This window comes from Gekko japonicus, unplaced genomic scaffold (genome assembly GCF_001447785.1).
Source record: "Gekko japonicus isolate JY-2015 unplaced genomic scaffold, Gekko_japonicus_V1.1 scaffold245, whole genome shotgun sequence".
Lineage (NCBI taxonomy): Eukaryota > Metazoa > Chordata > Lepidosauria > Squamata > Gekkonidae > Gekko > Gekko japonicus.
In genome coordinates, this window is record NW_015167537.1 from 637,302 (window position 1) to 664,752 (window position 27,451).

The following is a 27,451-nucleotide window of genomic DNA, read 5'->3' on the forward strand; positions in this document are numbered from 1 at the left end:
ATCCAAAAATCAGGCAGAGTTTCTGTAATAAATCCTTGCAGGTACATGGTCCTGTGGCCGTAGTACATGTTGTAGACATTATTTCTTCCAAGACAATTTTACATAGTCTTTTATATTTTAGCATTTTTGCAACATAATGAAATTTGCTTTGTAAGTGATGAACAGTGCATTTATAAACTATTCATAAACGGCTTAGAATGACAACTAAACACCATGCCAGTGCAGCTTAGAGATCTGCTGGTGTAGTGCTCTGCCAGTGCCATGCCAGAGTGAACCTGATCAGATTGCGATGTTTTAGTGTGCATACTATAATTCAGGGATCCAGTCCTTCCTCTTCATTCTTCCCTACTGCTGTAAACCAAGTATGTGTGGGGATTCAAACCCTTCTGTGCATACTACAGAGAAGCATAGTAGCTTCATTATTCCTACTTGGTATATCCTGGTCCTCCCAAGAGTGGACAGCACACTGTTTCCTTTGTCCTATCCTTTATTCTGTTGAGTGTGCACAGAGCCAGAGCAACATCAAGGAGGCTGACCAATATACATTGGTTGGCAGCTTCCATACACTGCTGGCCTGGAGCACGTTGCTCTCGGATTGGTGGGGATAGGTGGGATTGCTATGCTCTCAACTCCTTGGAGTTTAATCTCTTTTTTTGCATTTATGTTTTCCTGTTGAAAAAACATAAGAAGCCAACTAGCTACACTAATACTGTTCTGGTGTTGGTAGGACATCATTGGCTAAGGTTTGGGAATGAACTGGAAGTGCTGAAGAACATGTGGCTAAAGGTAAAGGTTTCCCTAGCTCGAAAGCGAGTCGAATCCGACTCTAGGGGGCGGTGCTCATTTCTGTTTCCAAGCCAAAGAGCCAGGGCTGTCCAAAGACATTTCTGTGGTCATGTGGTCAGCATGACTAAACACCGAGGCACAGGGAATGCTGTTACCTTCCCACCGAAGCGGTACCTGTTTATCGACTTGCAATTTCTTGCTTTCAAACTGCGAGGTTGGCAGGAGGTGGGGCCAGAGAAGGGGGCGGCACTAGGGTCTCGAACTGCCGAACTACAGACCTTCTGGTCTGCAGCTCAGCGTCTTAACCACTGAGCCACACAAAGAATAAGACTCTAGGATGCTCCAACACTGTCACAGAGAGTTAAATTTTGCATTTTGTAAAGACAAAAAGATGGGTCTTTGCTATACTGGAAATTCTAGTGATTAAGTTTCTGGCATATTTGCCCAACTTTTAAAATGAGCTTAATGAGCACAATAGCTTGAAATCACTTGATGCCTGTTGAGTATCTGTACAAGAGGCATCCCTCTGGGTGGTTTTGCAAGGATCGTTTTTTACTTCAGAAGTGTTTGATATTTGAGGATAGTAGTTGAATAATCTGTGCTTCTACTAGCTGGTAGGCTTCCAGCAGAATAAAGCTACTGTTATGAGTTTAGGCCTGGCACCAGCATCTGTAGCATGATATGAGACTGTTGTCTAAGGTTCCACTTAGCATGCAGGAAATGTCTTCGGATCACTAAAGGGCTATTTTACCCTTATGCTTGATTGAAAAGGTAAAGTAAATTTAAAAAATACTCTATCTGTGCAAAAGGTTGTACAAGTGTTTGTGGAGTCTTTTGTAGAATCATAAAGATACTATAGAACATAACATATAAATGTATTGTGTATAGCAGTACATTGGTAGTATACTGCTAATACCTATTTTCATTCTTCCTCAGCCCATAAACACAACGTGATCTCTTTAGCCTACCCACATATCTACAGTTGTAAAAATCCAAAACAATCTTTGTGACAAATGTTTTTGATAGTTATTGGTTTGCACAAGAAACATCAGCTGCCCTCAATTCATGACCTCAGTTTGCCTTGAATCCCTGTCATATATCAAGCCAAAAGAGTTGTGATGAAGATCGCGGCCCTGTTAGTCTGTAAAAGATATGCAATTTGGATCGGAGCTGTACAGAAAGGATATTTGTCCTTTCAACTCCTGCTCAGTTTTATGGAACCAAAACTAGGCTCCTCCTGCTTTTATTAGTGATTAAAGTGTGGAAAGGGTTTCTTTAGGACTTCCATTTTTCCCCTTTAAAACATTAAGAGTAGGGGTAGCCTAGTTGTGAATAGCAAAATCAAATGGTGTTTAAAGGGTTAGGTCTCCTCTGCCTTTCCCTCCTTGTCTAACTCTGATTACATGTATGCACTGTATTACATTATACAGATAGTAAATAAGTATCACAACAGACGGTAAATAAATAGTTCTGGTTACCAGGAAACTGGAAACAATCTAGACTTTAGGTATAAATTACTTGCATTTCTGACATTTATAGTTATAGTTTTATTTAACAGCATTAGAAGAATTGGTATTGAACATTATTATACTTAAAATATGAAGCCATTTAAGAGACATTTACCATTAGAATACCCATAGAAGACCAAAGGAAAGTCCTGGTATGCAGTCTTTCAGCTAATGAAGCATCTAGCTTAAGAACATGAGAACATAAAAGAAGCCAATGTTGGATCAGGCCAATGGCCCATCCAGTCCAACATTCTGTCACACAGTGGCCAAAAATACCAGGTGCCATCAGGAGTGGGGCCATCAGCAGTGGGGCCAGGACACTAGTAGGAGCCCTCTTTTTTCTTGTTGTCCCCCCCCCCAATAATCTTAGGTGTGTTTTTTTTTAAAATACATCCATTTTACTGGAACCATTTTTCTTCTATACTCAGGCTTCTGGAGCATTAAACAAATGTAGTTTTTCTCCCACCCAATAGGCCAGAGAATGAAATTAAAACAAAATGAAATGTTGCAGGTTCTGCCCTTTTATGTCAAGAAATCCAAGTATCCAGTTGAAACCCTCCGTTTTTCTTGCAACTTATTGTGTGTTAATTCTTTCTACAGTGGCTAAGAAACCCAGGCCCACAGCACGAGAAACGGACACTGTTTGGGGATATGGTGTGCTTCTTGTTTATAACTCCACTGGCTACCATCTCTGGCTGGTTGTGTCTGCGGGGAGCAGTGGACCACCTGCACTTTAGTAGTAGGCTAGAAGCTGTCGGCCTCATTGCACTCACTGTCGCACTCTTCACAATTTACCTCTTTTGGACATTAGTAAGTATTTGTTTCATTTAAGAGATGGGGGGAGGGTCCCCCCACAGGTGTAATGGAACATTCCAAGATCATCCTGCAGCTATGTCTAATCCAAGTGGGTTCAAACTTAATTGGGGAAGAAGCAAGTTCATCCAGTACTTTGCAGCCAAATGCCTGAAAGCCAAACTTGCAACTGTGATCTTAGATTACAGTTCTGTAGAAATCCAAAATTAGGAGTTTTTTTACTAGCTCTGCTAGTGAAGGGGGAAGAGGAATAGACTTAACTGACACTTGGGGAAAATAGGCATGAAGAGCCCAGGCAAGGTATCATAGAATCATCCAACCCCCTACTCAATGCAGGTACTTCAACATGTGAAGCCAAGGCAGAGACTAAAAATCCCGGGGCTGGTTCTAAGTACCCAAGCAGGGCCCACCTTTTTTGGGCTGCTAGCAGGGCCGGCTCCAGGTTTTTTTGTACCCTAGGCGAGGCTACCTTCTGGCGCCCCCCTCCATGCGCCCACCAATTACAGGGTTGCCAACCTCCAGGGAGGGCTGTGGTAACCAGTGTGAGTTCAGGCATGTGGGGCAAAGCCTGGTGGATGGGTCATGTGGAGCTGCAAGCTACTCCCAGGAGGAAGGGGGCGGCGACGTTCTGGCACATCCCCCCCCCTCCGGGGCATTGCCCAGCTGCCGCCCTGTCCGGGTGGGGGGTGTGAGGAGGAGAATTTTTGCACAAAGAGAGAATTTTTGCTCACAAGACTTCACAGCTTACAGGGAGCATTGGTGAAGACAACAGCAGACACTTTCCGGGACCAAACTGGCTTCTGGAGTGGGGAAGGGGAAGGAAGCTGAGCAGGGTAGAGAAGGGGAGCAGAGCTTGCTCTGAGGTGCTTCCAAACTGCGGGGACCGGTAAAGGACTTTGAAATCCCCAAATCGGCAACAGCCCCCCTTTTTTGCATGCCAAGGGAATCCCCTGCAGACACGCGCACACGCAGAAGCAGGGATCTCTGTGCATTGGGGGGTCTTAGCCACCGGAGGCACTCACTCACCAGTGCTGCACCCCAACAGCAGGAAGAGGATTGCCCCCAGGAGCAAAAGGCACCACTTGAAGGAGCCCTTCGGAACCCCGAGGCAGGCGCTGCACTTCGTCTCCCTCTGGCAGCAGAAGGTGGAGCAGGGAGGAGAGGCGGGGTGGTAGATGGGTGTGAAGAGTCAGAGCGAAGACTGGTAGAGGGGGAAGAGCTGTCCAATAGGAACAATACCTGCACTGATTGCTAGGAAGAGAGGCGTCCGGCAGCTGCTTGGCTTCCCTGGCCCGGCACCCCCATGATGGCCCTGCACTCTAGGCGAAAGTCTAGTTTGCCTAGTAGGCGAGCCTAGTAGGCGAGCTGCCAGCAGTTGGGTCCAGTACACCCCATTGAGGTCATGGTACAGGAATTTGGCTTGGACCTAGCCAGTGGTGACATGGGTCCAGAAGGCAACAGCCATCCCCTCTTGCACCACCAGTGGCTGGGAGCAAACCAGGGCACTGATTGCATCCTCGATCTGCTCCCTCACAGTTGATTGGGTGGCTTGGCCAGATCCCACTTTCAAGGCTGGGTTTTTCCTTTTATTTGAACCCCCAGAGAGTGAAGGGTAAAGTGGTGGGATTCAGTTCCACAGCCTTCCTTTTCCTTAATTGGAAACTATTAGAACAAGTCTTAATTCATGCCCTAATGCAAGTACTTGCCTCAAGACCATAAACTAGACACATCTCTTCAGAATGAGTTGTTGACGTTATGCAGGAACAACTTGGAATGGTCTGACCAGACTACAGTGGGAAAAATCTGAACAGTTTCGTTCCTCTGATGGGTGCGTGTGTGTGACAGAACAAAAGTTTCCAAAGCTCTGTATTGTTCAGAAATAAGTCTAAAATTGTTAGTTTAACATGTGGAAGTGCTACACAGTATTAATTGTTTTAATTTACATTCTGCTACGTTTTGAAATACAGTGTTTTCCTGCTCTTGAGAGTTGTACCTGTAGCGATACCATGTCTTCGAGCTTCCCTGTATCATATATGCATGTTGACGTAGGAGAACTGTTTTGAAACTGCATGTAAATTCTAGCTAATATAAGAATTACATTTGAATTAAGGTAAAGGTTTCCCTTGCTCGAAAGCTAGTCAAATTCGACTCTAGGGGGCGGTACTCATCTCCATTTCCAAGCTGAAGAGCCAGCGCTGTCCGAAGACGTTTCCTTGGTCATGTGGCTGGCATGACGAAATGCCTGACGTGCACGGAATGCTGTTACCTTCCTATCGAAGCAGTACCTATTTATCTACTTGCAATTCCTTGCTTTCAAACTACTAGGTTGGCAGGAGCTGGGGCCAGCAACGGGAACTCACTCCATCATGCGGCACTAGGGTCTCGAAATGCCGAACTACAGCCCTTCCGGTCTGCAGCTCAGCATCTTAACCTCTGAGCCACCACAGCCCCGATACATTTGAATTAACTACATGCAAAACACAAAATCAGACATAATATGTGAAAAGGCCACCTTGATCCCCAAAATAATGGTCGTACAAACTGGACAGTCCAGCAAGGTACCTGGTTTGCCCTATCCACTCCTCATCTACCTAGGGGAGAGAGTGCTGTGATAATGTAAGTGAGAGAGACCTGTCTACAGCAGGCTAGCAGCTGTTTCCAGCAACTACTCTTAATGAATTAAATAAATACTGAGTCTTCTGATCCATCTTTCACTCAAATACATCCTTCACTGTTCTTTCTGCAGTGCCAGCAAAATCAGGCACCTTTAAAGAGTAACATTGTGGTTGATTAGTTTCAATCCAAATCAAAGCCCCCAAACAGACAATTTAAGACTCCTGCTCCTTTTTGCATTGTTTTCTTTAGTCTTCATCTCTTCCACTATCAAAATTGTGTAAATATGACTTGATATTTAAATTGTCAATTACACATCAAGCTTTAGAAAAACCTCTTACCATGGTCTCTGCCCTTCTGTTGAAATGTGTTATATGCAATCTGTTCCAATAAGTAAAGTACCTAGAAATATGTTTTGCTGTGATACAAAAATAATCTCTCCCTTATATATAAAGCCGTAGTGGGCTCCAACGTTCCAAATGCACACCTTTAGTGTTTGGCTGCAAGAACTGTCAGTCAGAAGACGCTGGCTGGGTTGACTGGCTGCTTTGTGCAGTCCCGCCCAGTGTTTCAAGGTCTTTTGCATATGGAAGCTGATTGGACTTCACTGCATTCCACACCTCAAACTCACCCCCCTCCCCGCAAGGCAGTTGGAATGTCAGTTGCATATGGAACCTTCAAGGTCTTTTGCATATGGAAGCTGATTGGACTTCACTGCATTCCACACCTCAAACTCACCCCCCTCCCCGCAAGGCAGTTGGAATGTCAGTTGCATATGGAACCTTCAAGGTCTTTTGCATATGGAAGCTGATTGGACTTCACTCCATTCCACACCTCATACTCCCCCCCCCCCCGCAAGGCAGTTGGAATGTCTGGTGGTGTGTAGGTCCCAGGATCATGTTTTAAAAGCTGCCTGGGGAGATGGGGACCTCAGACAGGTTACAGTGCCATAGACTCCACCCTCCAACCCAGCTATTTGCTCCTGGGGAACTATTGTTGCCAATCTTGGCCCAGCAGCCATCAAACCATTCTCTTCAACCCCCTGCTGTGCAGCTGACTTTCCCCTAGGGTTGCCAATCTCCAGGTGGGACCTGGAGATCTCCCACTGCTACAATTGATTTCCAGATGACAGAGATCAGTTTCCCCTGGAGAAAATGGCTGCTTTGGAGGGTAGACCCTATGACATTATACTTGCTGAGTCCTTCCGCCCCCCCGCCCCATGCTGCCCTCTACAGAATCCACCCCCCAAACCTCCAGGTATTTCCCTCCTTAGAGCTGGCAACCCTACTTTCCCCTCAGTGCCTGTTGGTTGGCAACTAAGCTTGGTCCTGTCACCTACTTTGGCCTTTGGGAGAAAACACATTGGGGCCAGTCCTGATAGGGTTGCCAACTCCAGATGGGAAATTCCTGGAGATTTGAGGGATGGAGCCTGAAGAGGGTGAGGTTTGAGGAGGGGTGGGACCTCAGACAGGTACAATGCCATAGACTCCACCCTCCAAACCACTCAGTCCCATTGTTGCCAATCTCCAGGTGAGGGCTGGAGAGCACTCAGAATTACAACTGCTCTGCAGAAGGGAGGGCAGACGTCAGCTGAAGTCAAAGGGGCAGATAATGGTAGGTTGATGGTTAGCTGGGAAGGAGATGGGGTTGCCAACTCCAGGCTGGCAAATTCCTGGGGATTTGAGGGGTGGAGCCTGGAGAGGGTGGGGTTTGCAGAGGGGTGGGACCTCAGACAGGTAGAATGCCATAGACTCCACCCTCCAAACCAGCCATTTTGTCCTGGGTAACAATTGCTGCCAATCTCCAGGTGAGGGCTACAGATCACTCACAATTACAACTGCTCTTCAGGTAGCAGAGATCAGTTCCTCTGGAGAAAACAGTGGACTCTGTCATTATACCCTGCTGAGGTAAGCACAGCAAACTGACACTGATTGCCCAAAGCCAAAGCACTCTCCCAGAGCCTCTTTTCTAGATCTCGTTGTATTTATTTCCACAATGGGCCTTACTCTTAGTATTTAATAAGTCTAAATGCCAGTAATGATTAATGTTGCTCTTTCACTGTCCCCACTGATGCTGTTGCAATTGATGACACTGTCTCTGTTTTACGTGTTCTATTGCCAGGTCCTAAGTTTGTTTTGGCGGGGGGGGGCTCCTTTCTTCGTCCTGGAGTCTTCAGTGCCCAGTGACCTCACCCGGAGGTGACATCATCACACCGGGCACATGAGTGCAGATAGGGCTGCTAAGGGGCAGGGCTCCCCTGCCAGCCAGCTAGCAGGAGCAGATTGGGGCCCCTGAAAGTGGGGAAACCCCGCCCCCATCAGGGGGTGGCAACCCTACTCCAGTTTCCTCAATTGTAGCTGTTTATTCATAGTCCCTTTAAAAAAAAAACACAACAAAACCCACAGCCAATCAATATCATTGGCATTTATTTAAGATCAAGTTGATCTCATCAGAGCTCCAAATTAGTTTGTGTGGGGGAATTAGTGTAGTAGCTGTACATAAGCTCGTACATTTAATTTTAGACAGCCCTTTCATTGTCTAGCTTCCAAACTACTCAGTACAGATAGATACAGCTGAAATCACATTGCTTGTGGGTCAATGTGGACTCAATCCCTAATGTTTATGGCACTTACCAGTTTGTATGGCACTGAAAATCTTGAAAGCCTTCATTTTGGTCTCGTCCGATATCCATGCTTCACCAACTGATGAAAGCAGATCATAGTGTACCTGCCTTACATTTATAACGGGCAGAACAAGTTCAGTATAGCCCGGATACAGTCAAGTGACTGGCATGACAATAGCTAACACTGCAGTACTCTGTAACTCACTGGAATTAACACCATCCTTTAGAGGGATAATTATTTACATCCTGTGCCATGCTTCATGAGGAGAGGGCAGGCCAAGGCAACAGGAAGCCACACACAAAAAACCACCAGTCCTATTAAGCTCCCTCAGGACTGAGGTACTTTGTAATAGCCTTTTTAAATAATTAAATTGTATCAGAGTTGTTTTTCACCCAAAAGACATTGGATGGGGTGGTTGCGTAGGGACCCAGTCAATGGAAATATGTGGAGCAAGTGTATCACCTCAGAACACGCATGGATGACTATGTGAAAAGCTTTTAATATCTGGAAAACCAGCATCTGGAAGAAAGCAGCAGTGCTGCTTAAAAGCTTTTCTGCTTAAAACTCATGGGCATGGTAAGTATGGCATGATGCCATGAGAGCTGTACCCCATGCCTGCTTGCATAGTTGGATTAATTCCCAATATTTTTTTCATTCTCTGAATGTTTACAGAACTCAGATGACTTGATGTCCTATTATCTGAAACAGTCATTTCCTTCAAGGTAATTAGGGTTGCCTTTCTTCAGAAACTGTAGAGTTTTTATTGTTTTAGGTAGAAATAATAGAGAGGAAAACCCCTTTGCAACTCAGTGCCATATGGAAGAACATGAACTTAAACATTTGCTTCACTCACTTTGATTTTTTTTGCCTTGAGAATGTTAGTAGAAATAATCAAACTTAACAATGACAAAAAGAAGCTAACCTACCCTCTCTTAACCAGCACACTGAAATCTCTTGCTCCTTTCTTTCAACCAAGACCTTACCTTAATATTTCAAAAAGGGTAAGAGCAGTTATACACTACTGCTGGTTGGATTGGAACTCACAGTATGCCTAAACCTAAGCTACTCAGCTGTGAGGTATCTGTTTTCCTACTTTTGTGTGAAAACATGTCATTAATAATGATTTCAACAGCACATATACATGGAACCAATGTTCCCTCTAAGCTGTGGAGTCTTGTGAGCAAAAACTCTACTTTGTGAGCTACCGGCATTAAAGTTGTGAGCCAGTGATTTGGCTCCTGCATAAATTAGTTGGCTCTGGAGCCCTCCTTCCTGAGCGAAGACAAAAACGTGTGAGCCGGAGGCTAAAAAACCGTGAGCTAGCTCACACTAACTCAGCTTAGAGGGAATACTGCATGGAACCACAAAAAACCCTCCCAAAACCAACAACACACTGATTGATCATAAAACTCAGGAGATAACGCTTTGAGGGAGAGTAAAAAAAATGGAACAGCCTAGCAGATGCATCACTGCATGGGTTTCAGTTTCCAGAATAAATTTTAGATTTCACTCAATTAATCAACCACTCAAGGTATATACGCTCATCCCAATCCTTCTGTGCAACAGATATACATCTCTCTCATGCTAGACTGTTTAAATTGATGGGTGCCATCTGTTTTCCAGGGTGAAATGCACATCCCTGGCCAAGGCTGCTTGCTGTAGGCAGCAAAACACCACTGGAGCTGGATCAAGGCATATCTGTGCTCAGAAAAACAACTCTTAAGCACATCTACAATTTGTCTGTTTCTGTAAAACTATATGAGTTTAATTTGAGTCTGATTGGACAGTCTTTCCTAACAGATCCTCTGCTTTCCAGAAGATAGCTTTTTAAAAACATTGCAAAACAATTACTTTGTCCAAATTAACAGCAGGCAGAGCATATTAGCACTTGTTTAATTTCCTAGTGATAGTTCCTTTGCTACACTCCACTGCCTGTAAATGTCATCTTATCACAATACCTATCTGATACAGCTAACACATTCTCAGGGCCCAAAGTGCTTCCAAATTTTTATCTTAATTATATCTCCCACTGTACCAATGTGGAGTGATATAGGAGGAATACTTTTCTGAAAAGCAGTATTCAATTGCCATAAATGCCTCTCTATACAATGAATATAGTTTATTACTTCTTAAAATACATATTCACCTAAGCAGCAATTAAACTGCAACTGCTAACATCTATTTGCCTATTGAATCCTCCTAAGAATAATTTGCATTCTAGAATGACTTTTGAAATTTTAAAAATGGGTTTGTTTCGGGAGCAAGAACCAAGCAGCTGTAGAATTTTTTTTAGCACGGTTTTTACATTTACATACCAGGGAGACGGTTTTTACATTTACATACCAGGGAGATGTCTGATATGAACACCTGAACAATCAGGTGCAGTATCAGTTGCATGGTAGTCTGTAGCTTGCCTTTTATTCCATTTGGGAGATCAAGTTGCATTCCTCTTCTGTTATTATAAAGTCCAGCAGGAGGGGGCAATATTAATAAGCCAGTGTGCTCTCAAGTTCAGGAAAGGAAGAGGTTTCAAACTGTCACTGTGGAACAGCAGGGACTCAACTTAATAGGGAACATACGTAAGAATTACACACAGAGAGAATAACAGAAAATACAGACTACTTACAGAGGCCTCATACACTGTGAAGTAAGAGCTGTTAAAAACAATGCCATTTTCCTTCCAAAAAGACAGATCAAAAACAACATAAGAAATATAATTAATATTGTTGAATATTTTGAAATCCATCCTGAAAAACAACTAGCTTTGATGTTTTTAGATGCTGAAAAAGCATTTGATAATGTTTCTTGGGACTCCCTAATACAGAAATTCAAGCAGTGGGATTGTGGTGAAAATTTTCTAATAATGATTTCCGCTATCTATAGTGAACAATATGCTAGGATAACCTTTAATGGAGATACGACAGGGAAAATACAAATATGAAAAGGCACAAGGCAGGGCTGTCCTCTCTCACCATTACTATTTATTTTTGCCCTAGAATCTCTCAATGAAGCAATTAGAAATAATAGGCACATACGGGGACTAAAAATAGGTGATGAAGAATTTAAACTCCAGGCCTTTGCAGATGATCTCATATTTATTCTTGAGGAACCAACATCTTCTATTAGTTTTTTGCTTACTGAAATCTCAAAGTATGGGGAGGTGGCCATAAATATCCAGAAAACTAAAATCATAATGGGGAATTTCACATTACCCAGTTTCACCTGGTTTCAAGCTGGCAATCATCCGTTTCGAAGTGAACCGGTACAGGGCTGCCATTTCACACAGGGCTTGCCCCTACTGGAAATGAGCCGGATCACAAGCGATTTGGCATTTTAGACTTGCACCGCTTTGTTTTCCCGTTTTCCTCCCACATGGGTGATCAATTTTTTTTAACGTTCGATTTATAGAGCTATAGCAGTATAACAAAACACTCCATGCATTCCAATGGGATTGATATAATGCCATTCTGTTATAGCGCTATAACGCTATAAATCGAACGTTAAAAAAAAAACCAGCCGGAGATCGCCCGCGCGGGCGAAAAAAGGCGGGAAAAAGGCATATTGGAACCGGGAGAGGGCACTAGAGACCACTTGGAAGTGGATGACAGGTAAAACGCTTCAGTCCCGGTTCCTAAACGAGACTGAAGCGTTTGTGTATGAAATGACAAATAGATTCCGGAAGGGAACCGGTTCTCAAACGGGTTCTGTCTGAAATGACAGACCAGAACCTGTTTGAGAACCGGTTCCCTTCCGGAGTCTATTGCCTGTCTGAAATTCCCCTATGAAAAATTGTCCTCAAGATATTATTGAGAAGGTACAAGAAGAGACAGATATACAAGTCGTAGATAAGATAAAATATCTAGGCATAGCTATGACAAATAAGAACAGTATGCTAAAAGAAAATAACTATCAAAAACTGCTAGAAGAAGTTAAGAAAGATCTCCATAGATGGAAAGACATGCAGCTATCTCTTATGGGTGGAATTGCAGCCATGTTTTCTATTCTTGGCCCAAAATATTGCAATATTAAAAAGCACTCAATTTTTTTAGGACTTTGATAAAATAGTCAAATCTTTTGTCTGGTATCCTAGCATTGCAAGATAAGAGGGAAAGAGGAAAGAGGAGGAGTGGGTTTACCAAACTGGTATTTTTACTATCAGGCTGCAGCAGCTACATGGATTAAAGATTGGATAACCTTGGAAAACAAAAGACTTTTAAAACTAGAATGTCATGATCTATACATGTGCTTGCATGCCTATGTATGGTATGACAAGGATAAAATACACTCCAATTTCAAACATCATATGTTGCAAGGCCCCCTGTTTAAAGTATGGAAGAAAATAAAAGATAAATTCCATGAAAAAATTCTGCGATGGGTCTCCCCTCTGGAAGCTTTTATTATGCCCTCCTTGATAACAGTTGAAAAAAACCGATCATATGATGTTCTACTCGATAAGAATAACAATCTTAAAGATATGGAAGCCCTAAAAAATGCTAATATTAATTTAACGTGATGGGAAAATACACAGTTAAAGTCCAGATTTGTCAAAGATAAAGTAATGGGTTTCTATACAACAAAAAATAGTTTGGATAAACTTTGGCTGTCAACAAATGATAAAGCTATTCAAAAACTGTATAACTTTATGTTGGAAGACTATATGCAGGATGAAAAAGTTAGCACGATAATGGTTAAATGGATGCAAGATGTGGGCCATGCTATTCCGATAGAGGATTGGGCAAAAATTTGGAAGTCAGTTAAACTTCTGAGGGCGACCTCTTATAAAGAAAATATATTGAAAGTATACTACAGATGGTATTGGTCATCGGATAGGTTAGCTAAGTGCTCTGCTACTACCTCTAAAAACTGCTGCAGATGCAAAGACAATGTAGGCTCCTTCTGCCATATGTGGTGGAGGTGCAAAAAGATTGATACATTTTGGAAGGAAGTTCAAAAAATATTTGACATGTTAGCAATAAATTTAGAACTAGTTCCTGAAATATTTTTGTTAAACATGTTTCCTGATAAGATGAAAGTAAATGATATTTACCTACTTAAATACATTGTAACTGCTGCACGAATTTTGGTGGCTAAAAGCTGGAAATCATCTATGCTTCCCTCTATGCAAGAGTTAAAAAATAAATTGTTGGAAGTGGCAGAAATGGATAGGCTAACACTGTGGTTACAAGGAAAAGATGCTAAGACTTTTCAGAAACGTTGGTCTAGAGTTATTCCTGGTTAAATGTTGATGGTGACTTATAGACTCAGATATCTATATTGTTAATAATAAATATATGGTTGTTTACTTTGAAAATTCAAAATAATTTTTAAAACAAAAAACAATGCCACTTACATGGTGGTGGTACACACTGATGTAAACTTTGGACATGTATGTCTTCCCTCCTGCACATAGAACTCCTGATGCGAGCTGGGATCTGTCAGATCCGCCCATGGAAAATGATGCTTGTGTCTCATGCAAGGTGCATTAAGGATAAATGTATTGGTTCATAGTAAAGGATCTGCATGCAGTGAGTGAGGCACATGAGCCCAAGGATTACTTCTCCACCCTGCGTATGGCCTCTTACACCCAGCACTGATACTCATGTGTGCATCTTTTCATACTCAAGATACACATATATAACGCTCTGTACAATAGAGCCTAGAAGGCCTTCCCTAACATATTGCAGGGACACGTACGATTTGTCAAGAGGCAGTTGCTTGTATTAGTCATTTGAAAGCCTGCTAGGAATCTCCTAGGAGTCAAAATACATTTACTCATGTACCTCATTTTAAAAGCCCCCCCCCCCCAATTCCTCTGTACTTCTTAACTGCACAACAATATTGCCCCAAGCTGTGGCACATCCATTAACAGTGGCACCCAGCTGAACACTACACTGGCATAGGAATCATTATTCCCTATCCAATTTGCCTATTTGGTCATAAAGAAGATTGTATTGGACTGTTCTGGACCCCGCAATCCTTTATAAGTTAGTCAAGTCATTTCTTTGATATATATGGAGGAAAGGAATAGGCGTAGCTCAGATCAAATCCACGAAGTATAAATGGTCTTGGGGGAAAAGAAGTTCTAAGCATACATACACACTGTGTTCATGATTGAATAAGGTGTCTCGATTTTAAACTCAAGCCAGAATTTAAAGAGGAAATGAAACTTGATAATATAGTGTACTACCAGTGTTGTATTTATTTATTTTATTTTATTTATTCGATTTATACCCCGCCCTGCCTGCCGAAGCAGGCTCAGGGCGGCTTACATAAAAGGTTAAAACAGTTAAAAAACATAAAACATTTATAAGACATTTATAAGGTGCTCATTATAAATACAGGATGGCAAAACAGCTTCATTATTAGCCATAGTGGGCAACAATCAGCAGTAATTATAGGGCTGTTGTCCAAGTCCCATAATATATTTCAGTTGTACCAGCACAGCACAGGCCATTAATGGCGCTTTCCAGGGCACAGGGTCTTAACCTCTGTTGAACTATTAGGGGCGACTCCCCAGTCAAATGCCTGGTGGAAGAGCTCTGTCTTGCAGGCCCTGCAGAATTGCAATAAATCCTGCAGGGCCCTGATATCCTCCAGGAGCTCATTCTACCAGTGCGGAGCCACCACAGAAAAAGCCCTAGCCGTGTTAGTAGCCAGCCTGGCATCTTTAGGGCCAGGGAGATCCAGAAGATTTTGTGACCCTGAGCATAGTACTCTCTGGGGAACGTGGGGAAAGGCAGTCCCTCAGGTAAGCAGTGTTGTAGAGTGGGTTATCAGACTAAGACCCATTTAGGTGGGTAGCCATGTTGGTCTGGAGCAGCAGAACAAAGTCTGAGTCCAGGGGCACCTTTGAGACCAACAAAGTTTTATTCAAGGTATGAACTTGCGTGTGCATGCACACAAAACCTTATAACTTGAATAAAACTTTTGTTACGCTCTAACCTGGGAGACCCAAGTTCAAATCCACATTCTGCCACAGAAACTTACTGGGGGTGACCTTGGGTCAGCCACACGCATTCAGTCGAACTTACCCCACAGGGTTGTTGTAAAAATAAAGTGGAGAAGGAGAGAATAACATATGCTACTTTGTGTCCCTTTTGGGGGTAAAGTAAAATACATAAATTCCTCAAGGTATTTCAAAAATAGGGTCAGGCTGCTTCCAACAGTTGCAGTCCATTCAGATGACCTGATGCCAACATCAGTGATCCAAGATGAAGAAGGATCCCTTGTGCCAGTCTGGCCAATACAGAGTAACCCACGGATGGTTGAACGAACTCAGCCAGCCAGCACTGCTCACCTATGCTTGTGCATTTTTCACCAAGATATGCACAGTCAAGACTCAAAGCAACTGAATTTCTTCAGAACAGTGTTGGGCTTTGTAGTGTCAGTGCCCCATTATTGCTGTGGAGGCAGTAAGCCAGAATGAAGCCAGTTACAGATGTAGCAATTACCATAAAAAGGTTTTTTAGATGATATTAGACTGATGTTTGCATAAATCTAAATGCCATCTGGGTATTGCTCCACTGACTTAGAGTTTAATGAAGGTAACTGTTCTCAGTGCAGAGATTCCATACACTTGCAAACAAGCAACTTTCCACTGCCTGTGCCCCACTGATCTTCTGCAGGAATCTAATAATTGTTTCTGGGATCAGCACACAAACTATGTCTCTGTGCTGGACGGGAAGAATCCTAGACCCCAAAATTATGTTGTTGTTTTTTATTTTAAAGGACGTATTGAAGGGCAGGTCCTGCCCCCAGTCCCATTCTTGCCTTGAGCAAGATAACACAGAATTGCAGTTTCTCCCTTTAATAGGGAATAAATATATAATCAAAATCAGGCCAGGATTCAAAAGAAATTTAGAAATTGTGCTAGACTCCATGTTTTGAACATTAGTGAGTATCTTAACAACTGCTGGCACTTCCTGGACAAATTCAATGCCGTACTCCCTGGCCGTTGATGAAATTCAGTAGCTGCATCACTTAGAAATTGCCTGAAGGCAAAAACCATTGTAAACAACCTGTCGGGCTTAACTAGGATATCCTAGGAAAATGCATCCAGCAAGCAAACAGTTGGAGCCTCGTGCAACAATTCCTGGAAAAGCCTTGCCTGAGCTTTCATGGTCATAAGATGAAACCTTGCTTCCTATAGAAACCCCATTTGGTTTTCCATCCAGATTTTAAAACCATGCATTGTATCACGAGGAGCATTCACCTTTCTACCACAGGACGACAGGTGCTTGTGGGATGATGTCCAATCTTAAAAGAAATCTCTGACTCAGCACCTGAATCTTACTGTACATGGGTTAGATAGTCATCGCTTTTTAGCTATTCTGACCATATAGAACTGCCTGAATCAGACCATGGATCCTTCCAGCCTAGTACTCTCTATTCCGACTGGCAGCGGTTCTTCAAGATATCAAGCAGAGGAAAGCCTTTTACAGCACCTGCTAACATTATTTAAGCGAAGATGCCAGGGACTCAAGACTCCTGCATGCATATATGGCTCTATCACAACTCCAGTTCTTTTCCTCAAGCAAAGTTTTCACCACCAGCTCATCTGTAACCAGGAATATTAATGATACCCCACGATTCACATGTAGCAGAACACAAGCAAAGTATTGTCGAACACGCTACTCATCGCTTTTGAACTGTATTCATAAATGTTACATTTACTGAGGGAAGCACGTAACACATTAATCTTCTCAACAGCCCAGTGAAACAAGTTATTATTTCCATTTTATAGTGGAGAAGCTCAAGCCAAAGAACTAGTGAACTTGACTCAAAATTATCCCCATTGAATCCAGTGCAGACCAAGCAGGGATTTGAATGCAGGTGAATATCTAGGAGACAAACAATCAAAGTAACTGGTAGACTTTAGTATGAGAAAGGATATATGTGCATACCCTACTGACAGGCAAACGTTTTCCCAATTCAAATTAAGCAGCTTATCACTGAGCATGCTGTTAATTGACTGAAGTACGTCATGATATTTAGCTCAGTTATCTTCACAACAATCCTGTGGTGAAGGGAAGAAATTGTGATAATTTAACAAATGGGGAACTGGGACTAGGACAAAATATACTGCTTTACCACAGTCCCCAATGAGTTTGCAGCTGTGCTGGGCTATCAACTGATTATCTATAGAGTTTTAATTCTACTATCAAACTGCTCCCTTGTTCTGAGTTTGTATGTACTGCCCATCTTCAGTGCCCTTTACTGTAGTGATCACTGCTGCTGTGTGGCTTCATCCCAGAGTGCTGTATAACATTGGAAGACCTCACACCAGTTGGCTGGGGCTAGTTGCACTGAGTCCTTTCTATGCAATCATTGCCAGACAACAATACAATGGATGAGGACCTGCAGACGAACTATGTGACCTCTGAATGTTACAGTGCTGTAGATGAATGAAGCCACAGGACAGCAGTTTGCATACTTGTGTTGCAACATAGGAAAGGGCACCTTTATTCCAGACTGTTTTGTCCTCCAGTCTCAACCATTTCTTCCTTTTCTCTTGCTGCAGGTATCGTTTCGGTATCACTGTAGATTGTACAATGAATGGCGTCGGACCAATCAAAGAGTTATACTTCTCATCCCAAAGTCTGCCGGCATCCCTTCAAATCAGCAGTCTTTGCTGGGCCTGCATTCAGTCAAAAGAAACTCAAAGGAGACAATCGTCTAATTGTGCTACTCCCACATCGGGGCCATGAACTACATGAGGGAGGGGCTGATTCCATCCCAAACTTGGTAGTGTAATAATCTGAGTGACAGTGTCTTTGCAGAGGAAAGACGACTTGACTGTTGCAATTGAAATCATGGACGCTGCAATCGTATGATATTTGCTAAGATGCCAAACATGTTTAAAAATTTAGCAGATACTGTATGACATTCTCCAATACCATGTTGATAGCTGCATCTCTAGGGATGCAACCCTTTTTTATTGCTGTTTAAAGATATTAAACTATGATGGTCAAATAATACAAAACACATTTGTTCTCTTATTTCTTTGGCAATTGAGAAATACATTTTCTATCTATTGGGTTTATCTGGAATAACTTGAAGTGAGAAGTCATTTGGCATTTAGGTATATTAATTTCAGAGAGGATCAATCAAGGAAGTTCACCGGGCACGCATCATAGAAAGCAGTGACAAGTATGTGAAACACACATACTTGAGACTTTTTAAATCAAGCTAACTGCAGTCCAAAGCTGCAGGGTGCTTTAGTGAAGCCAGAGCTCCATGTAAGCAAGAACCTCCCACTTTCTCTCCATCTTCAAAAGGAAACTCCGCTAATGCAGGCTTTGGACTAAGAGGTCTGCTAGGTGGAGCCCTTCATAGCAGCAGTTAGCATAACTTCCTACCAAATACAAGATGCTCTGTCCCATCTTTACACTGGTGGACCTCCTGATGGCACCTGGTATTTTTGGTCATTGTGTGACAGAGTGTTGGACTGGATGGGCCATTGGCCTGATCCGACATTGGCTTCTCTTATGTTCTTAGGGTCAATCAGATCCCCCTCTACATGTTTTCTTCAAGTTTTTTTTTTTAATGGAGATAATCCACTAATATTTGTAACACAAGCAACACTGGATGGATAAATATTTGGTAGTTTATCATCAGGTACTAAAAGCTGGGAGCTGCGGTGGCTCAAGTGGTTAAGACGCTGAACTGCAGGCTGTGGAAGGTCAGTAGTTCAGCAGTTCAAGACCCGGGTACCGCAAGATGGGGTGAGCTCCCGTCTCTAGTTCCAGCTCCTGCCAACCTAGCAGTTCGAAAGCAAGAAATTGCAAGTAGATAAATAGGTACCACTTCGGTGGAAAGGTAACAGTGTTCCGTGCACCTTGGTGTTTAGTCATGCCGGCCACATGACCACGGAAACGTCTTCAGACAGCGCTGGCTCTTCGGCTTTGAAACGGAGATGAGCACCGCAACCCTAGAGTCGGATTCGACTGGCTTTCGAGCAAGGGAACCTTTACTAAAAGCTGCCTGGTAAAGATAGTATGTACTACACCTGGCCCACTAAAGTTCCCCTCAAGTGATACAACAGAACTTACAAGAGTTCCTAACAATCCCCTAGTGCCAGATTCCAGAAAGAATAGCAGAACATGCTGGGGAATAATGCATCCAGCCTGATGGCCACAGTACTATTGTACTATTGTAGAGCACTTCTTATTTAATTAGATTCTCATAGAAGCCTGAACCCCTTTTCAGAAAAAGCAGTAACTCTAAAGGGAAAAACACATTTCTTTGGTTAAAAAATCGTGTAACATCCTGGGTGAACAAACTACACCAGAACAGAGTTTGACCTGAATTCTCCAAGTTTACTTAGAAGGGAGGGGGGCTCTTGCATACATAATTAAGCACTGGCTCATTAGTCATGTTTGAGGAAGCCTGGACCTGCCTTGCATAACAATTAATAAAGCTCCAGCCCTGCTCGGTTTCCAGCTTGACAGGTAACTTTAGATGGGAATACATAAGTCCCAACTTCTTTATACCAGAGAGACTAAGGCCTCTTTGTAGGCGTATTTACAACAGCTTTACAATTACAGTCGGCTCACAATTTAGAACTCAAATGCTAAACATGTTATTCTTGGGTGGCATGTCTTTCCCAGAACAACCCTTTCTTAAAAAGGAGGCAAAACCACCATCATTCCATTCAATTATTTTTAGAACTAAGCTTAAATGCTTAAATGCTGGCAAATGCTGCTGCTAAGGTAATGACATGCAACTTATTTGCTATTTTTAAAATATTTTTTTCCAAATATAGCACACTTTGAGAGGCATTTTCAGTGTGTGTGGCATTTCTCGTCCTGTAGGTGAAAAATTAAATTATAATAAATTTTAAAATTAAAATTAAAAATCAAGTGGTTAAGACGCTGAACTGCAGGCTGTGGAAGGTCAGTAGTTCAGCAGTTCGAGACCCGAGTGTGCCGCATGATGGAGTGAGCTCCCGTCTCTAGCTCCAGCTCCTGCCAACCTAGCAGTTCGAAAGCAAGAAATTGCAAGTAGATAAATAGGTACCACTTCAGTGGGAAGGTAACAGCATTCCGTGCGATTCAGCGTTTAGTCATGCCGGCCACATGACCACGGAAATGTCTTTGGACAGCGCTGGCTCTTCGGCTTTGAAACGGAGATGAGCACCACAACCCTAGAGTCGGATTCGACTGGCTTTCAAGCAAAAGAACCTTTACCTTTAGGTGAAAAATAAGAATGTAAGTGAAATGTCAATAAGGAAGCTAGCTTACATTGCCTGTGGACTGGAAAGCTGTTATTTAACAACCAGGATCATTAATGCTAGCATTTATAGCTGTCAAACTAAAAAGTCCTTGATCATCTGCTTTTTGAAAATGATGAGATTATATTTGCATCAATCAAAATATCACCAATAGTGCAATATAGGTGCCTTTTTGAGCATCCTTAAAAGTATAAAAACTTACAGTATTATGAAAGCAACAATTTAATTTTAGAAAAACAACTTTAATATTACTTCCTTCATGCTTTGATACAGTTGCATGCCAGAACCAAAGTAACGATAAGCCTTCTATTCACAGTGCCAGTGATTAACACTCCCCTCCCAATTAGCACTCCCTTGCTTTGGCAGACAGTTGACTGATACCTGCTCAGCTGGCAACAGAAAAGGGAAGCAGTGTCTCAACTGCTTCACCTACACCAGTGATACTCACTGGCTCGGTAGCCACAGTAGTCCATCCGCAGAAAGCACCAAGGTCCACAGTTCTTCACAGTTATCCTCTCCCACACAGCAGCTGCTTCCAGCTGCTGACAAATTTATCACCAGGGGGGGCCACAAGATTTGGAGTAATAGGCATGCAAGCTAGGAGACTGCAGTGGGGAGGGGGGATTGTTCCCTCCTGCTCTTCCATGAGTAGAACTCCACTGGCAGGAGGAGTCATTTCACTCCCAGCCCCACTGTAGCCTCCAGAGTCCAGACCCACTTGGATATTACTCCAGAGGTCCAACAGACCCATGGAATAAACTTTCCTGAGGTCAGAAATGGCTGTTGGGGCAGTGGAGAACAGAGAAAATCCTTGCACAGACCTCACAAGGATCCAACCCATGCTGGCAATATCCTCACCAACAAAGCAGCAGGTCTCCCAAACAGCAGCAACTCAACTTCTGAAAAGAATAGCAATGAAGTATGGGATCAAGGGTTTAAGAGTATGAGAAGGTGCATCAGGAGTGACTCATTTATGCAAGAGGGGAGAGGATACATGCAGAACAGTTTGTATCCAAGGCTTCCTATTGGTAGTACAGAATATTGCATTATTGTCTCCATGTCCTGGTCACTGCCTACTGCTTGTGCTTCCCTAAATCCCTACACAAGGGATGAGTAGAAGCAGTGACATGCCCACACATCCCTGCAGTAGTTTCAAAGAGGAATCAGGATATAAAGGATTGGCATGTTGTAAACTGAAACTGTAACAGAGACAGTTAATAAAAGGAAGTGGAAGCATACTGCAATGCAGAGAACTTGCTATGGAATGATGACTATAAATTACACGTAAAGTTGCCCATAAAAAACTGCATGCACTCCCCTGCTAATTATGGCAATACAGTTGCAGCCACAAGACTAGGCAACAATTTAGTATTTGTTTTAAAAGGTGAACATTAGGAACCTTCCCAGGGAGGTGCATGTGACCCCCTCACTTTCGATCTTTTAGAGATGCTGAAGACAGTTTTATTTAAACTGGAGAGCCAGTTTGGTGTAGTGGTTAAGTGTGCGGACTCTAATCTGGGAGAACCGGGTTTGATTCCCCACTCCTCCACTTGCACCTGCTGATGTGACCTTGGGTCAGTCACAAGCTCTGGCACAGCTGTCCTTGAAAAAGAGCAGTTTGTGTCAGAGTTCTCTCAGCCCCACCCACCTCACAGGGTGTCTGTTGTGGGGAGGGGAAGGGAAAGGACTTTGTAAGCCGCTCTGAGACTCCAAGTGAAGGGCGGGGTATAAATCCAATCTCTTCTTCTCGTCTTCTTCTTCTTAAGACTGCATTTGATTTTTACTTATACACAATCCTAATTGTGATTTTAAATTGTTATTTTCATGTTTTTTAATTGTTATTGTTTTGTTAACATTGCAAGCCACCTTGAGTTTCGTAAGGTAGAAAGGCGGTTAATAAATGTTTTAAATAAATAAAACAAAGGCTCAGAACTTGTGAGATCTGAGAAAGCACAGGACGATAATAATGTTTATGATACTTATGACAATGTGTTGATGCGTGCACATTTATGCTTCTCATCTAGAGTGATTAACTCGGTTACATTCTGGACACAGACAAAATGGGGTATGCAAAACACACACGGCATTTGCTTTAGGCCTACTGTCCAAACTGAATCAAAAGGAAAAACATTGAAAAAATATAAAACCAACAAGGCTTCCTTTGGAGAACCAATTTTCTGTTCTAATAGATTTCCTGACCTCCTGAGTAAGAACCTTTCAAGCCACATATTTCAAACATATCACTATAAACATATATTATTAGGCCATTTCACAGGAGAAAACAATGTCCTCAAAAATTTGCTTTCCAGTACACAGGGATTTACTTACCTTATTTATTCACTTCATTAACTCCCTACCTTTCTCTCCAACAGGGATCTAGAATGACTTACATAGTTTTCTCCTTCAATTCATCCTCACAACCACCCTAAAAGGGAGGTTAGTGTGTGACCAGCCTAGTCACCCCAGCACACTTCCATGGCTCAGTCATGATTTGAAACTGGGTCTCCCACATCTATATATCTAATAGCCAAGGTTCCCCCCCCCCGCATGCGGATATCTAAATCCACCCATCAGGGGCACCTGGGGGCAGGGAGATTTTCCTGCACATTTGGGGCAATCCCCAGATGTGCAGAAAAATCTAAAAACTGTAAAAAACTATAGAGGGGATACTTAAATCCCCCCAAAAGTAAAGGAGTGTTCCCTGTGCATGCGCAGGGAACGCTCTGAGAAGGCTTTGCCGCTGCCGCCACAGGGGGCGGGAGAAGACTTGGCGGGCCGGCCTCGCTACCACTGCTGGGAAGGGAAGCTTGGTGGGCCAGCCTCGCCACCGTGGGGGGAGGGGGGAGGGAGAAAGCTTGGCGGGCTGGCCTCACTGTTGCCGGGGAGGAAGCTTGGCGGGCGGGCCATCCTCGCCACCGCTGGGGAGGGAGGGGGAAGTAGAAAACTTGGTGGGCCAATTTCACCTGACCTTACCCTTTGATGTTAAATAAAGCCGTTATTTTTGTATTTTAAAAGCATCTCAAGTGCCATTTTCAACTAAGTTAAAGGGCAATCCTATCCCTTCCCTCAGGTTCCTGAGCTGAGCAAATAGGCACCTGTGGTGCTGATGAGGTTAGAATTGGGTATGGTATCGCTGAAAGGCAGGGCAATTGCAATTGTAAGAATTCCTTCCTACTGGAGGAAATGTCAGGAACGGCCCCAGGATATCCTAGGTGTCCAAAGTTTTGGATTATTGTTGAAATCTTCCAAAAGTTTAAATGATTATTTGTCTTCTATTCTACAGGAATACTCAATCCCGGATGACTTAATGGGCTTAGCGGATAATGAAACACAAAAGTCCATATTGAAGGAATGGGTATTTCATATAGACGGCCTTTTGAACCTTCATGCGGCAGCAAGTTGCCGAACGGCCCCCTTGTTTAAGATCTTTAAAAGAGATCATGGTAGGACTGGTTATTTAGAGAAATTAACCACTCTTGATCTAAGAAGGGCATTTACAGCCCTCAGATTCCATGCCATTCCCTCAATGGTTTGTATTGGTCGCTTTATGGGTCTACCTGTTGCCTCAAGGATCTGCCAATGTGGTTTGGGCGAAGTGGATGATATTGAGCACTATTTACTGAGATGCTCACAGCTCGAATCACTTAGGCAGAGATTTATATACCCTATCTTACCTTTGCGCAATGGATTTTCAGAACAGGAGTTGGTTGTTTTTTTGCTCTCTGATACGGATGCATATGTTACCAGCAGAATGTCCTTATTCGCTTTGGCGGCAAAAAAGATAAGATTAAGGTTAGGATTCAGCGCAAGTCAGTGAAGGGATATCTTAATGTAATGTACATGGGTGTGTATATATTTTTGTTTTGTTATGGCCAATGGCTAATACAATAAACTTGTTAATGATAAAAAAATATATCTTATTGACAGAGCTGTGGTGACTCAGAGGTTAAGACGCTGAGTTACAGAGTGGAAGTTCGGTAGCTCAGCAGTTCAAGACCCTAGTGTCGTGTTACAGATTGAGCTCCAGTCTCTGGCCCCAGCTCCTGCCAACCTAGCAGTTTGAAAGCAAGAAATTACAAGTAGATAAATAGGTACCACTTCCGTGTGCCTTGCCGTTTAGTCATGCCAGCCACATGACCATGGAGAAGTCTTCGGACAGCATGGTTGATTAGGAAGTTCATACTAAAACTTCTAACTTTTGTTTCAGTTATACTTTCAAGCTACCTTTATCAGAAATATCAGTTTGGTGTACAAGTTGGGAGATGTAGGATGCTTAGTGCAATTGTGATTAACATTTCTTCTGGATCACAAGGCAACTTCTGAGGGACCCAGGTTTTAGAAGAGGTCATCAATCTTAAAGAAATATTTAGGAAAACAGAATCAGGGTGATTTAAAATCCTGAGAAAGTGTGCCTGTATGTCTGGAAGTGACGGTTGACTTGTGGCGACTCCTAATGGGGCTTAGACATTTCAGAGAGACGGTTTACTATTACCTACCTCTACGTCCTAGCTCTGGTATTCCTTGGAGGTCTCCCTTCCAAGTACTTGCCAGGGTCGACCCTACTTAGCTTCCAAGATCTGACGAGATTGGACTTGCCTGGGCTATCCAGGTCAGGGCTACACAGTAGGAGTGTGTAAAAAAAAAATGCTGGTATTTTTCAGCTTCTGGTAAATAAGACCCCCAAAATATTGGAAAATGCCAAATTTCCCCTGTCCAATACCGGTAAAGTATTTGGATTGGGGAAATATTTGGTATTGCCGAATATATTCCAGTCTGATATACACCACCAGAGGAAAAGGAGGCATGTTGAAATGCCTTCTTTCCCTCTGGTAGCCCCTGCAGATTTCCTTGTCAATTTCACTCCCCGTCAGTCAGCTGTGAGTGAAATTGACAAGGGAAAGCCTCCAGGCAGGAAGCCCAGGCATGTTTAAAATGCCTTTCTTTCCCTCCCCGAGCTCAGGAAGGGAAAGAAAGGCATTTAAACATGCCACCCCACTTTCCCTCCACGAGTTTTCCCACAAAAGCGGACAGGCTCAGGGAAGGAAGGGGGCATGTTTGCATGCCTGCCCTTCCCCAGCCTACCCGCCACAGCAGGCTGGCTGGGGAAGCAAAGGGCAGGCATGTAAACATGCCTGGGTTTCCTGTCTTCTCTTCTCCAGGTGCCCCGCAGCCATAGGGCACCTGGAGAAGATCAGGCAGAGAACCCAGGCATGTTTAAAATTCCTTTCTTTCTGGACTTCCGGTTTTCGGCAACTCGCGAACTAACGCATGCCATTGAGCTACAATGGGTGCGATTCGGATTGAGGCGGCAGGGAGGGGGTTCGGAAGTTTTCAAAAAAAAACACCCCACAAAGCTCTTGAAGGGAGCTGCTAGCCTGGAGCGCTGGAGCAGCCGTTCCCGAAGCCGTGGCCGAAGGATCGAGGCTCTTTTTTGCGCCTTAAGGTCCCGATGCCCCCAAGCCAGCAATGGTGCCCAGAGACGTTACCAGACCAGAGCTTGCAAGGAATTAAGCAAAGGACTTTCCTTATGGGATGATATCCAGCGGGGGGGAAACAGTGAATTAATGAGTTTCAAAAGAAAGACAAAACTAAAGAGGGTGGAGAACCTGACAGCGAGACGGCAAAGCTTCACAGAGAAGAGGGGGGGACTCTCAGGAGCAAGAACCCTACCCTACAGTGTAAAAAGCAGCAAAACGGGAAGCAAGCCGACAACAAGCTGTTAGAAACCCACTCAATCAAAGCGGATCGCAGCAGGGCTCACTATTCAATACAGAGAAAAATCTTAGAACTTTTAAGAACTTTTACCTTAATGTAAACAATGTCGCAATGTGGGGAAGAAATGGCATCCAGAGGCAGAGGCACCACAGGAAGCGCCAGCACAGCATCACCGGTCACAAGACCGGAAACTACCACCAATTTAGCTGGTATGATTTCTGAAGCCTTGTTTCCCGTGTTGGATCAGCTGACAAAGCTCAACAAAAAGTTTGATGATTTGCAGAAGGAGTTGAAGACCAAAGATAAATCGAAGAAGACGGTAAAACAGCTAATACAGATTGAAACTAAGACCAAACAGATAGATCAAAGAATGGACATTGCTGAGAGAGAAAGAGCTTCTGAAAAACAACAATTATTACAAGTCAAAAGATCCTTATATGTTTTAAGATTTCAAGGGGTACCGGAGAAAAAAGATTTTAAGCAAAGCATTGGCCCCCTTGATTAAAAGCAAACCTGAAATATTGCAAGCGGACATAGACATGATTTATAGAACTTATTCAGAGTTTGTATTAAAAAAATAATCTTTCAGGGCAAATATTTGTTAAATTTGCAAAAAGATCAACAAGAGACTCGATACTTAAAGCATCTACTGCCACATTAAAAATCCAAGAGGAAGAGATAAAAGTACTGAAAGATTTACCATATGAAATATGTAAAAGGAAGCAATACAGAAACAGCATTATTTCAAAAGAACTATGTCCAATACCGATGGATCTTACCAGAAGGCCTTATATTCAACTACAAAGAAAAGAAGGAAAAGATTGACTCTCTCTCTAAAGCAGAAGCATTCCTGAAGCAGCACCAAACTCCGACAAAAAAAAAGCAGCAGCAGCAGAGGAAAAGAAGGCGACAGAAGAAAATAGCGACCATCAGGTGTCAGCCACTGACAGCTCTTCATCTACTTCGGTGTCCCTGGGTGAAATCTTTGACTCTGACTTTGATTCTGATTTGGGAGCTGCCGCACCCAGATCTTATAAGGTTAAAATCCCCTGGCAGAAGAAGCCGCATAAAGACAAGAAGACATCTAAATGAAGATCTAAGATTTCTCTATGTCGGAACTTAAAGAATTTATCATATTGCCCGTATGCGATTCTAAAATT

General features: G+C 43.0%; 1 protein-coding gene across 3 annotated transcripts in view; it reads left to right on the forward strand.

The window, feature by feature from the left end:
- The window catches only part of MARCH3 (membrane associated ring-CH-type finger 3), a 176,792-nt gene extending 158,485 nt beyond the window's left edge, over positions 1-18,307 (forward strand). Inside the window, exons 4-6 of one of the 3 annotated variants that reach the window (XM_015413522.1) lie at positions 2,895-3,104; positions 9,017-9,066; positions 17,865-18,307. In XM_015413522.1, the coding sequence (XP_015269008.1) occupies positions 2,895-3,104; positions 9,017-9,066; positions 17,865-18,051 (447 nt within the window). In that variant the 3' untranslated portion in view covers positions 18,052-18,307. Of the gene's footprint in view, positions 1-2,894; positions 3,105-9,016; positions 9,067-17,087; positions 17,177-17,864 lie in introns of all 3 variants that reach the window. The other 2 variants (XM_015413521.1, XM_015413523.1) reach the window with 2 other exon arrangements.
- Positions 18,308-27,451: the final 9,144 nt, after the last annotated feature.